Genomic DNA, 13,499 nt, shown 5'->3' on the forward strand with positions numbered 1-13,499 from the left:
GATAAACAGTATATTGGCTTAAACTAATGCACTATATGCCCCTAGGGAATTATGGGCTTAGAGACTGGACTTTAACATCAAAATCTACCCATTAATCTTGACTTAAATATAATCTATTCTGCAGTAAAAGGAAGAATGGGCATTCAATGAATTACTGTTTTTGAAATACTGCACTGGTGCCCATTTACTAACAGCGTTTAAGGGGACATGAGGAGATGGACGACTAGTAAATTTTATAGACTGTTACTATTTCACAAACATGCATTTGATTTTTCACCAACTTAGCAAGACTATCCCATTTAAAAAAATTTATAAATTAACGGACATGTTGCAGAAATAATAATACTGCAATATAATTTAGTCAACTTAGGTTCAGCTGAAATCATCATCTATGGAAATATGCTATAGGGTCAGGATCCTGGAGGCTGAAGTAAGCTGAAGTAGATCATTGTTTCTTTGCATCAGAACCACCAAATACTTGGTTAGACCAACCAGAAAAAAAGGAAAGGCCAGCAGTAGTGTTTATACAAATACCAGGGCATACAATGCTTCATAAAAAGGGAAACATCCCTCTTATTTTTAAATATACCTGAAACAGACTTCAAGGAGATAGAGAGAACGAACCAGAAATGACTGAAATAGTTATCAGCTATTCATTTAAATGATAAATCTGGTATTTAACCCTAAGATTTGAGGACTAGTTTATTTACAGTGGATTATTTTAGCACTTGCAATTGTTATGCATAAGATTAATTTACATTTCTATATTAATGTAGCTTGTAGGTATTCAGATATTTGGAAATTCTAAAAAAAACCCCACAGTATAAAGGAAATTAAGCCAAATTTGTGTTTAACTTTATCTGATATATGGACTGTGCTAGTTTAAATCCATTTTCATCTATCATATCAAAACTGACTTTTGCTCTGTTATAATCTGGTGGTTTTAAAATGGATAATGCCATGTTAACAAGGAATTACTACAGGTGGTTGCTTAAATATATTTATTTGCTTTCTTTTTATAGTAGGTATGTGCTAAATAAAAGTCAACACTCCTATCAAGAGTAAGTAAATGTAGAAACATCAGTTCTACAACAGCTATTTTTGCTCCTTCTCTTTTCTGAATAGCAATTAGTAAAGCAACCCCTTCCCCTCCTCCCTAGTGCTGTCAAGCTGTTCAGAGCAGTTTGCAACTCGACAATGGTACCATTGTGAATGCTCTCTGGGCTTCCTTCCCACAGAGAGTTAAATGGGCAGTTCCTGCTGCCCATGATTGGTGTCCAGTGAAATAATACTCAAGAGCCAGGTTTTATCAGCTTCACGCCAAAGAAGTGAAGCCAGGGAACCCAAGCCTTCATATCATACTGGACCATATGCCAACCCTGATGGCCCCAAAGGTTTATCACTATGAATCAGGATCCATCATGTCCCTTGTGAAATTTCACTTCACATACCTTATGTGAAATGCAAAGCTTCACTAAAAACCAAACCTTCTTTACAATTGGCATGAACAGATGGACGGTAACAGTGGTTTGGCAAGCAAAAGTTAAGATTTAAATAGGCTGTATTCTAGTGTTTGAGAGGAAATGCAGTTAGAAGAAAATGGGGAGATTTGTGACCCATAGTTTAATTTTAATTCCATTATTGAGTTATTAAAAATTCAATGGAAAAACCCCTTATGTTTAGTAAAAGGAAAAGAACGGATTAAAAGCACTGCAATTCCTATGTCAAACAAGGTTAAAGACTAATTTCAGCTTTACATCCTTCATTCTTTGCTCTCTGAAATCCACAAATAGCATCTAACTCTACTGCTCTTTTTATATTTAAACAAAGACTAGAATAAAACTTGTACATTATGCAGTAGGTGTAGTGAACGATAATGTGAACATACCAGTGCATCTTCATCACTAATATTAAAAAAAAAAAAAAAAAAAGGTTTAACAGAGAAAAAAAAAGTCCCTGTTCTATCCCACAGGTGAAAATTTAATGAAGATGGAAGTAAAGAAACTTCATTTTGTTATTTTTAAAGACAGTTCAACACCTGATAGAGTTCTCTACCTTCCTTGTATTGCATGCACTACGATCTGATCCAACTGTTAAGACTGGCATATGCAGACCATACTGCCACACTGGATTTGAAAAAACAGGTAAGATGGTGGTAGTGCTTTCTTTCCCTTTGCTATTTTTGCCATAAAGCCAATGTGCTATCAGAATAGGATGAAAAAAAAAAAAGCCTCATTTATCAGTAACATAAAAAAGCATGATAGTGTGTAAAAGCACAAAAAGGCTTAAAATTACTTTACAGGAAACGTGTAAAGAAGGCTTGTTATGCAAGAATGTTGAGTCCATCATAAAACTCAAGATGATGAAAATTTCAAATGCTCTTTTTGAAATGGCAAATGGATGTAAATATTATCAAACATTCAGAGAACTCCTTAGTCTTATTGCTAGCTATTATTATTAACTAGCCTGGAAATTACAGTATAACTAAGTATAAAAATTATTTAATCTATAGACTAACTCATTTTAGAAAGGCTTTACTATAAAAGGAAAATACATTCAACCTTACCCTGCTATTCAAGACATAAAAATTATATAAAAGCAAAAGGAATTGTCACCTCAGACACTGGCTGTTGTATTATCGGTAGTAACATTACAAAACCAAGTTTGTTTTATTTTGTTTTTCTGCTTGACTGCATTATTTGGTTTGGACCTCATCTGCTATTACTCTTTGCTTTGCTTTATATCATGCAATACTGAGAAACTCCTATCTCTGAGCCATGTTACACTTTTATCCCTTTGTGCTTCCCTGGTAAAACCATTCCTAATTTCCTCCTCCCCACTATCCTCTCCCACTGTAATGAAATTAATCACTTTTACCATTCTACTTTGTAGATATCACTACTGCTGGACTCCTCATCAGAGGACACTTCATTAACTACTCACTCATTCACCTACCCATCCATCCATCTAGACTGTACCAGACTGTACGCTTTGAAAGCAGTGACTCTTTTTCTATTGCTAGCTTTTCTTTCACAGTGCCTCCCATATAGTAGGTAGTCAAGAAGTATGTGGTGAGTAAATGAAAGATCCCAAATTGCTTAGCAACCTTTTTTGGGAGGTAAAGAAATACAAACTTTTTTTTTACATGAACAAGTCTGGATGCTACTCAACCTCTATTGAGATAGTAACTTTTTCCCCTTTTATAATGATTTATTTCATAAGATTTTATTCCTTTATTTCTGAGAGAACCTTAAAAATACTTATTTTGAAGTCATTTTGATGTTGTTCAGTATAACCTTTTTTTAATACTTAAATCTGTCATTGGGGCATTAAGTGTTCTTAGAAGAGATAAAAATTGAAAATATCTCTGCAATTAATATAATGAAATGGAAGTTGCTCATATACTGAAGTCATTTTTGTGAGTTCCCATTGTTAAAATACAGGAAAAGTAGATATTATTGGTTTCTATTAGTAAAATGATCATCTCTAGAGAACATTAAAAGATGCTATTTTCAGACATTGGTGCAATTCTATAGGATAAACTTCACTATTATAAAAAAATTTATTACATAGCAGAGACCTACATTTATTGCCTTTATATCTTTTTGAAAGGATGAAGGCATATTTGCTAGACCAAAACTAACAACTTTAAAGGCATGCAATAAAATATTCCCACAACGATTGTATGGAAATCTCTCAAAATACCAATAACATCATCAATAGGCATATATTGCCATTTTTTAACAAAAGATTTTTATAATTTATTCAACAGAGAGCTAGAGAGCACAAGTAGGCAGAGCAGCGGGAAGAGGGAGAGGGAGAAGCAGGCTCCCTGCTCAGTGGAGAGCCTGATATGGGGCTTAATCTCAGAACCCTGGGATCGTGACCTGAGCTGAAGGCAGTCACTTAAACGACTGAGCCACCCAGGCATCCCATATTGCCATTTTTAATTTTTTTTTATTTATTTTTTTAAAGCTTTTATTTATTAATTTGACAGAGAGAAATCACAAGTAGTCGGAGAGGCAGCCAGAGAGAGAGAGAAAGATAGGGAAGCAGGCTCCCTGCTGAGCAGAGAGCCTGATGCGGGACTCGATCCCAGGACCCTGAGATCATGACCTGAGCCGAAGGCAGCGGCTTAAACCACTGAGCCACCCAGGCGCCCCCCATATTGCCATTTTTTAAAAAAGGAAAGCTGAAAAAATAAAACTGATAAAAGAATATATTAGCATCACAATAGAAGACTTGCACATATGCAGGATTCCTGTTTACACTGTGTGCATACATAGACTATAAAGTTTAGCAGTAAAATCCAGGCCAGGGGAGGGGGATGTTTAATCACAAGCTTTTAAAACAACACAAAACCCTTCAACAGTGATGCCCATTTCTTCAACAGAGGAGACTGAAATGCTCCCATTACAGAGCACATTGTTAAGTAAGAAAGAATGTCTGCTTTTAGAGAGGTCCTACCACAACGGTTAATATCAAATGCACCAAGGCTGCAAATGCCACAAAGCCTGGATCACTTAGTTGGTGAGACATTTTATTTAAAGAATTCTCTTCTTTTGAAGTATGAATGACCACAATCATAAATCTTGGAGTTTGTAACAAATAACCAATTTGTCCATGAAGTTCTACATACTTTCATTTAGAAAGTATAGAGATTCTACATACTTTCACTTAGAAAGTATGTAGGAAAGTATGTAGAACAAATGGCCTTAAGATATTGAGGGCTCCTATTGGAATCATTCATGTAGGTGGTGCGAAGGTTCAAGAAGTGAAACTTCTTGTTTCATGTAGACTCCCACAGCTGCCCCTTTCAGCTCTCCTGTGGCTACCGCCTTCCTGGCTGTTCAACAGGGGGTATAAGCCTTCAGGATTGTAACCCCTGCTGTCTCCCTCCTTGGGGAGTGGGGGTGGGGGACATTAAATTGTACTCCTCTTAAGACAACATCTGGCATTTCAAGACACAAGTGTCTTTGGCTCACTTTTCTCCTTGATAGATCCTGCCTGTCCCTCTGCCCACAAGAGGTGGAGGGGTAACCTCATTGACTATTGATCTTTGAAAATTATTTTCATTAAACTGTAATGCCCTCTAATAAAAATATAATGAATCAGGGGTGCCTGGGTGGCTCAGTGGGTTAAAGCCTCTGTCTTTGGCTCGGGTCATGTTCCCAGGGTCCTGGGATGGAACCCCACATCAGGCTCTCTGCTCAGCGGGGAGCCTGCTTCCCCCTCTCTCTCTGCCTGCCTCTCTGCCTACCTGTGATCTCTCTCTCTCTGTCAAATAAATAAATAAAATCCTTTTTTTAAAAAAAAAGACAGTATACATAAAATTATGTAGTTTCTCAATAAACTCACTTTCTTCTAACACGAGATGGCAGCAATATTGATGGGCCTCCCTAAGAGGTTTTATAATGTTCTATCATAATGAATGGCAAACTACATTAGTGGAGCCAATCAATTACATTTCATTTCATTTTGGCTCTCATACTTTTGCAACAAGTTCTTTACATCTGAGTAGCAGAACTGCAGGGATAACAAACTGTGACTAATTGAAGAATGATCATTGACTTCTGGTAATTTGCCTGATAAAGTTAAACAGAAACCCAATTCTGGCATTTACAAAAAGGTCAAATCTAAACAGATTAGAACAAATCAAATAATATTGGTTTGGTAGGAAAGAATATTAAACCTAGAAAGAATGTGTTTTTTAAAGATGCCATTTAATTTTATAATATTATAAACTATTTCATTATAAATTCATAATATTTCAAATAATTCAAAATATTTCATTATAAATTATTTATCACATATATATTATATACAGACATACAAAGCCCCTAAATATAAATTACAAGAATTGTAACAGACACGCTACATTTCATCTGCTAAAATCTCACCCTCTGAGGCCCAGATTTTCTATGTATTCTTCCTTTGTTTTCTTACTCTCAAAGTAATAACTTCCTTAGAACTCACGCAGCATTTTATCTCTAACCCTACTATATCATATTTTATAATTATTAATTTATATATTATTCTCTCCCCTATTAAGTTTTAAGTTTATTGGAGAAAAAATTACCATCTATAGCTGCCCCTTAAAAAACAGGGAGGCTGGGGTGCTAACACCCCATGCAGCCCCCAAATCTTTTAACTCTCCCAAAACTTAACTACTAATAGCTTACTGCTGATCAGAGCTTTACTGATAATTTGATTAACACATATTTTTTATTACATGCATTTCTAGGCTAGGCTATGATTTGTTTCTACATGTTTCTCAAATCTTTACTACTATCATAAAAAGTGATCAGGAAATAATTTGATAGAATAACATACAGTTCTATTTCTTGAGCTGGAGGTAGTTAGACTTAGTTATTCACCATTTACTACATTTAGAATTTATGCTCTTGTTTCAAATTATATTTTATAGTAAGAAAGTTTAAAAAGAAAAATTTAAGAAAAATGGGATATGTGAGACAGTTAATTTTATCAACTTGACTAGGTCATGGTATCCAGTTTTTGGCTAAACACCAGTCTTGGCATTGCTGTGAAGGTATTTTTTTCAGATGTGATTACCATTTAAAATCAAGAGACTTTGAGTATACTCTATAATGTATATGGGTGGGCCTCAACCAATCAGTTGAAGGCCTTAAGAGAAAAGACCAAAGTCCCCATGGAAGGAAGGAATTCTACCTTCAGATGCCTTCTGATTCAGATTACAATATCAACTCTAAGAACTCCTGCAGACTTCAGACTTGCCAGTCCCCACAACTGTGTGAGCTAATTCCTTAAAATGAAGCTCTCTCTCTTTATGTATATATGTACCTACATTCTATTGATTCTGATTCTCTGAGAACCCTAATACAATGAGATTATATGCTGGTAACTTCTAAAAATTTCTTTGCATAATCTGTTAAAAAAGAAACCGTACATACATAGCATCATATTTAACATTTGTACATAGATGAAATATCTTTAGGATCATAAAAGAATTGCTTTAAAATGTTTATTTAAGGTATAGTATAATGATAGCTATGATCATGAAATTAATACTATGACATTTATTATTCCCACTGCAAAAAAAAAAAAGCCAAACAAAATTAAAACAACAGAACAACCCAATTCCAACACATACACACACATTCAACAGGTAACTAAAAAACGATGGCTAAGATCAACCTGAAATACCCCTCAGGTCCACTGGTTACCCAGAATCTGCCTATTCTTCCTCCCCAGCATTGCATTTCAATTCCAATTGCATGATCAAACCAACAAACTGAGCTTGAGACCAAAAAAAAAAAAAAAAAAACCAAACCAAAAAACCCCCACCTAGCTGACAAAGACCAAGGTTGCAAGAAAATGCTTTTCAAGTACAAGTAATGCAAGAAATAACAAGTGAAGTGAAGGAGAGGTTTCAAAGCTTGAAAGACTGTCATCAATACTGACAGATTACTGTAATTCTGGCTGCCAGCATGATCGATTTGGACAGCATATGACAATCAATATTGTCCTCATTTAGTGAACAACATTAGATTCATAGTTACAGAAGATGTTCCCAGGATAAAATTTAAACTGTATTTAATGATCATAAATAGCACAATTTATGCTGTGGAATCTTAGTGGGTACTTTTATTAGGCATAAAATAACTAACACAGCAGTACAATTATCCAAATATAAGTGAGTTTATTAGATATTCTTTTATCCCTTTATTTCTCTTATGAGAATAAAGTAGTAACTGGTGGTTTTCAAAGCCTACTTCTATTTCAATTTCTGTTGTAATTTCTGTTAAGTTCTATTGATCTGTTTTAGAACAGATGATTTTTTTCCTTAATGGGAACTTACCTGGATTTTTCAAAATCATACATTTTAAAATTTAATATATTTCTGAGATATGTATTTATTATTTAAAATTCAAAGGTGTCTGTATTTCAACATCTTAAAAATACCTAGTTTTAAATTAGTATATAAGGTTTCATTTAAAAATCGAGTAATCGGGGCACCTGGGTGGCTCAGAGGGTTAAGCCTCTGCCTTCGGCTCAGGTCATGATCTCAGGGTCCTGGGATTGAGCCCGGTGTCGGGCTCTCTGCTCAGCGGGGAGCCTGCTTCTCCCTCTCTCTGCCTACTTGGGCTTTCTTTCAAATAAATAAATAAATAAATCTTTTAAAAAAAACTGAGTAATCTACTTGTATGAAATCACTTCCCTGGACATTTAGAATTAATACAGAACTTTGTGAATCCTTGTAAAAGATGAATATATATTCCTCAGAAGAGCAAAGGTTAGGAGCATCTTTATTATATCCTTAAATAGTACAGGGAAATAATTTCCATATAGGTTCTAAATTCAAGCTATCAAGTCAAGAAAAATTTCTTTAAGCTGTCTGATTTTGTGTTTTTATTCTGAGTCTTCTAGAAGAGGTTCTGCTGATGGATATTGCTCATATTTGCTGTGTTAATAAAGTGTTCATGTTTACTCTTTTAATCTGAAATATCTCTCTTCATCTTAGAAATTTTCTCCAATGTGGTATCTATTAATGTCTCAGCAAGATGAGCTAACTATTAAAAAACTTCAAGAAACAGGCCTGAAAAATCCAATCCAATCAATTAACCTACCAACCAACCAAACATAAAAACCCAATTAGGCAATTCCTTGGTGTTGGGTACAGTTGTTTTACTATTGACTGTAATCTTTACAGATAACAGAATTCATTGCTGCGCAAAATAACGTATCCTATTTCATTTACTAAGCACATCCAAATTCATTACCTCATTTAATCTTCACAATAATTCTGAGATGGGTATTATCTTTTTTTGCAGACAAAGAAAGTGAGGTTTAGAAATTCTGTGACTAGATCAAGATCACAAGGCAGAGCCTGAGTGAAAAAAAATCAGTATTTTTTTTAACTGCAACTCTAGCCACCATACCTCTAAGACAACATGCAAATCGGAAATAGTTCTCAAGAGTATGAACTTTGGTGCAGGAAAAAGAAATTAAGCCATAGCCCCAATAAATTAAGTTTTGCATTTTCAACTACTTGGTAAGGTATGCATCTTAAATGTTTGTACTTTGGGTCAGAAATAGTTTGTGTTTGCTCAAAAAACTGAATTCTTGTTTTATGACACAAGAGGCAAACAAGAGTTTTATACTACAGTCTAATCTCTCTCATCACTTTTCCAAAGAAATGGCAGAGGACACTAACCTTAGGGATGAACATCAGGATCAGGCAAACTGTAAGGAGGCAAAGGTCAGAAAGAAGACAACCTCAGAGGAGCTGACAATGTGGACAAAATTAGTTTACGGGTAATAATCTATATATTCCTTGAAGGATTAGCTACCTTTCTAGAGATATTCAGGAAATAATAAACCAAATCATTACATTTCACAATGACCACTTCAAATCTTAACTTTCAACTTAACAGTAAGTGAAGATATAACTGTCACAAATAAGAAATGCTACATCAATGTCATTAAGCTTAATCAATGTACGATGTCATGATCTACCTATAGTTCCATTTCACAGTGTCAGAGTACATGAGAAATTGCATACGAATCAGATTAAGTCAATTTTCATCAAAAGAAGTGAATGTATGTGGCAGACTTACAATAAATCCATTTCATGTGGAAGAGAACATAGGATAGTTTAAAAGCCTTCCCTTGTAAAAGCTTAACAACTTATTAAGTAAAAGTAAAATAACGGAAATGTTTTTAATCATATAGAAAAGGTATGAGGAAACACAAATTCATTTTATAAGGAATATCAGAAAACAATTTAAAATTTAAAACTGTATATATATTGGGGCGGCTGGGTGGCTCAGGTCATGATCCCAGGATCCTGGGATCTTGCCCCGCATCTGGCTCTCTGCTCAGTGGGGAGCCTGCTTCCTCCTCTCTCTGCCTGCCTCTCTGTCTACTTGTGATCTCTCTCTCTGTGTCAAATAAATAAAATCTTAAAAAAAAACCAAACTCTGTGTGTGTGTGTGTGTGTGTGTGTATATATGATGCCAGGCATCGCTCTAAGAGTTTTATATATATTGACTCCTTCAGTTCTCATAACACAATGAGCTAGATGTTATCCTTCTCATTTATAGATATGGAAACTGAGGCTCAGAGAGGTTAAATAATGTGCCCAAGGCTAGATAGCCAAGGAAGTGATGACCAGCATCTGAGTCCAGAAATCTGGCTCCGGAAGCCATGTTTTTAAACACTCCATGTCCTCTCATACTTCCACATCTTGTTTATCTTGTTCCCTCTGCCTGGAATGCTCTTCTCAATCTCATCCACCCAATTAACTCTATTCATCATCTTTCAATATTCAATCCTCACATTTCTCATAAGTGTTTCCTGACACCACTACCCCTTCCAGCTGAGAGGCTCCTTGTCATTATACATCCAAAACATTGTATGTAACTCTGTTACAACACATGCACTGAAAACAGCATATTTCCTCAGCTAGACTGAATACTTAATAATGACTATTTTGGTTATTCTTATACCTCTACAGTGTCAGGGTACCAGCAATACTCTAGAGTATTAGAGTACCCTAAGGGGGCTCTTATTAATTAACCAAAAGATAAGTACTGACTAGTAGTATATAAAAGAGGGTGCCTGGGTGACTCAGTAGGTTAAACCTCTGCCTTCAGCTCAGGTCATGATCCCAACATCCTGGGATTGAGCCCTCTGCTCAGTCTCTCTCTCTCTGCCTGCCTCTCTTCTCTGCCTACTTGTGATCTCTCTCTCTGTTGGATGAATAAATAAAATCTTTAAAAGAAAAAAAAAATACATCACTCAAATACCATAATTGCTTAAACACTGGGGAAGAACTCTACCATATATCAATAAACAGAAATTCATCTAACACATAAGAAATACTTACCTTGGAAAATAGACATGTATTAGAATAGAAACGATACTGTTAAAAAGGATACAAGTTTTGATACAATGGAATCAGAGATTTCAGAGCACGGCTTGCGTTTATAGCTGTTGCTCGAACCATAATGGGTAGGACCTTTCCATTCACAATAGCACCATCAAAAAGTGGACCAAAGAAGGGAACCTAATTGAGAATTTAGAACATAATTTTATACTCATATTGGAGAAAAGTTTTAAGAACAACCAAGACATTGCACACAAAAATGCTTCTACTTCCTCTTTAGTTCTTTCTTCAGGAGAAATACTATCCAAATTCAATTTTTTTCCATGATTAATACCAGGATAATAAACAAAAAATGCCAAAGGTCTTCAGGGTTTACCATTCAAAAGAACTGTGCTTCATTTAACTAATTCATATTCCCTGACAGTTTCCAAATTTCTGTACCCTCAATTGTACACAAAAATCCAACACTGGAAATAAATTCCTTTTCCTCCATTGAGTAAACACAGTGAAGATAATACATCCTTATAGGCAGCAAGTTCTTCATTATTTTTGTGTGATAGCAGCTTTACTACAGAACTTAAAAGACTTTTATTACATGGTTTGTTAGAAAAAAAAATCTATGTTTTGGTAATTGGTCAGTTTTATCAGATGATTGACAGTTTCAAAGTTATTCTGTTTGAATATGGTTGGTACAAATGACAGCTGAAGGCAAGGATATGAGCTGTGGATAACAGAGTAAATATTTCAAAAAATATGGCTTTGTGGCCATATGTTGTCCCTGATGCATATTCTTCTTTGATTTTTAATTTTTTTTAAAAGATTGAGAGAGAGCAGGCAGAGCCAAAGAGAGAGAACACGAGAAGGTGGCAGGGCGGGGGAAGGTGAGGGAGGTGGAGATGGGGTGTGGATGTGGGGTGGTCATCAAGCCCAGAACCCTGGGATCATGACCTGAGTGGAAAGCAGATGTTTAACTGACCCTCCTCTTTGATTTTTTTTAAAAAGAAAAACTTGGGGAGGAGGGAGTAGACACTGAAAACAAAACAAAACAAACACAAAAAAAAGAAAGGAAAAAAACCCATTAGAAATATAAGAACCATTAGTAGTTTGCACACTGTATAAAAATAGGAAGTAGGCCATAGTTTGCCTCTGATTTCGATAAATCCTAAAAAAATCTGGACGTAAGCTTAAATTCCCACCTGGGAAACTTAGTCTAATTCAAGGAATTCTAAAGATTCATGATCAACTGTCAAAAAATAGGTTTTCTATAAATTTAAAAACACTCAATTAAAACAGTAAGAAAGGTACCAATACACTACCACACTTTTAAAATTATTTTGAAAGAAAATACTTGTGCAAGTGTATTTCAGCCCTATGGTATAAGAAATCCAACGGGAACTTTTTTTTTTTTTTTTACTTTGTAGAACTTTCCTTTATTAAGGTACATGACTAAATAATCATGTAATCCTTAGTAAGCTATATTAACTAAAAATACAGAATGATTACTTCTTCTTGTATCTTTTCTGAAAGTATAATCATCCTCTTAATAAAAGGTAATCCTTTTGTGAGTTTGGTAGAAAGAACTTCCACCCTGGCACTCCCATTTGAACATAGTTTCTTGCTATTTTTATAGTTTCAGCTCCTTCTGAACCAGATTTAGACAATTTACATAGGTACCAGAGTCTGTGTCTCACTTCCCCCTGTTTTCATAGCCTGATATGCCTAGTCTAATCCTTCTGAAAGAAGAAACTCAAAAACCCACAAAGAGCTCAAAATACATTATTAAAATGTAACAGAAGGAGTTCTTACCTCTGGTTTTTTCATTATCTGAATACTGAACATGTGATTTTTCATTGGATATATTACAATAAGGACATCACCAAATTCTGTAGGAATAATTCCTCTCCTGTAGTCTCTAGTATGCTCCGACCAAACAATGTGTACTTCGTCATTTCCCAAATGTCTCAACTGGAAAACCAAGAAAATAGTTCATAGTGCTTTAGAAAAAAGCATATAGCTCCTCATAGAGCAACTAACAATATGCTATACTATACTATAAAAAGATTAAAAGGTAAAGAAATTAAAAAACGTAAATTTCATTTGATCATTTTTCACAACTCATGAAACACACTCAAAACATTAGGAGATGCTGCAAAAGACCAGAAAATATTAGGCTGTCAACAGTCAGTGGGAAGCAGAGAACTCAGAAAAAAAATTCACATACAGCCCAAACTCTCTTTTTTTTTTTAATTTTTAAATTTTTTTAATTTTTTATTAACATATATTTTTATCCCCAGGGGTACAGGTCTGTGAATCACCAGGCTTACACACTTCACAGCACTCACCAAAGCGCATACCCTCCCCAATGTCCATAATCCCACCCCCCTCTCCCCAACCCCCCCCCCCCCGCAACCCTCAGTTTTTTTTGTGAGATTAAGAGTCACTTATGGTTTCCTAGATGTCCATCAACAGATGAATGGATCAAGAAGATGTGGTATATATACACAATGGAATACTATGCAGCCATCTCTCTCTTTTTTTTAAAAATATTTTATTTATCTATTTGAAACAGAGAGAAAGATCACAAGTAGGCAGAGAGGCAGGCAGAGAGAGGGAGGGAAGCAGGCTCCCT

General features: G+C 35.2%; 1 protein-coding gene across 6 annotated transcripts in view; it reads right to left on the bottom strand.

Moving 5' to 3' along the window:
* RALGAPA1 (Ral GTPase activating protein catalytic subunit alpha 1) overlaps positions 1–13,499 on the bottom strand; it is a 246,928-nt gene that overhangs the window by 18,168 nt on the left and 215,261 nt on the right. For all 6 annotated transcript variants that reach the window (XM_059373090.1, XM_059373085.1, XM_059373089.1 and 3 more), the window contains 2 exons: positions 12,677–12,835; positions 10,923–11,050 (listed from right to left, as the gene is read on the bottom strand). In XM_059373090.1, coding sequence (XP_059229073.1) covers positions 10,923–11,050; positions 12,677–12,835 — 287 coding nt within the window. The remainder of the gene's footprint in view (positions 1–10,922; positions 11,051–12,676; positions 12,836–13,499) is intronic.

The sequence above is a fragment of the Mustela nigripes genome, chromosome 13 (assembly GCF_022355385.1).
Source record: "Mustela nigripes isolate SB6536 chromosome 13, MUSNIG.SB6536, whole genome shotgun sequence".
NCBI lineage: Eukaryota > Metazoa > Chordata > Mammalia > Carnivora > Mustelidae > Mustela > Mustela nigripes.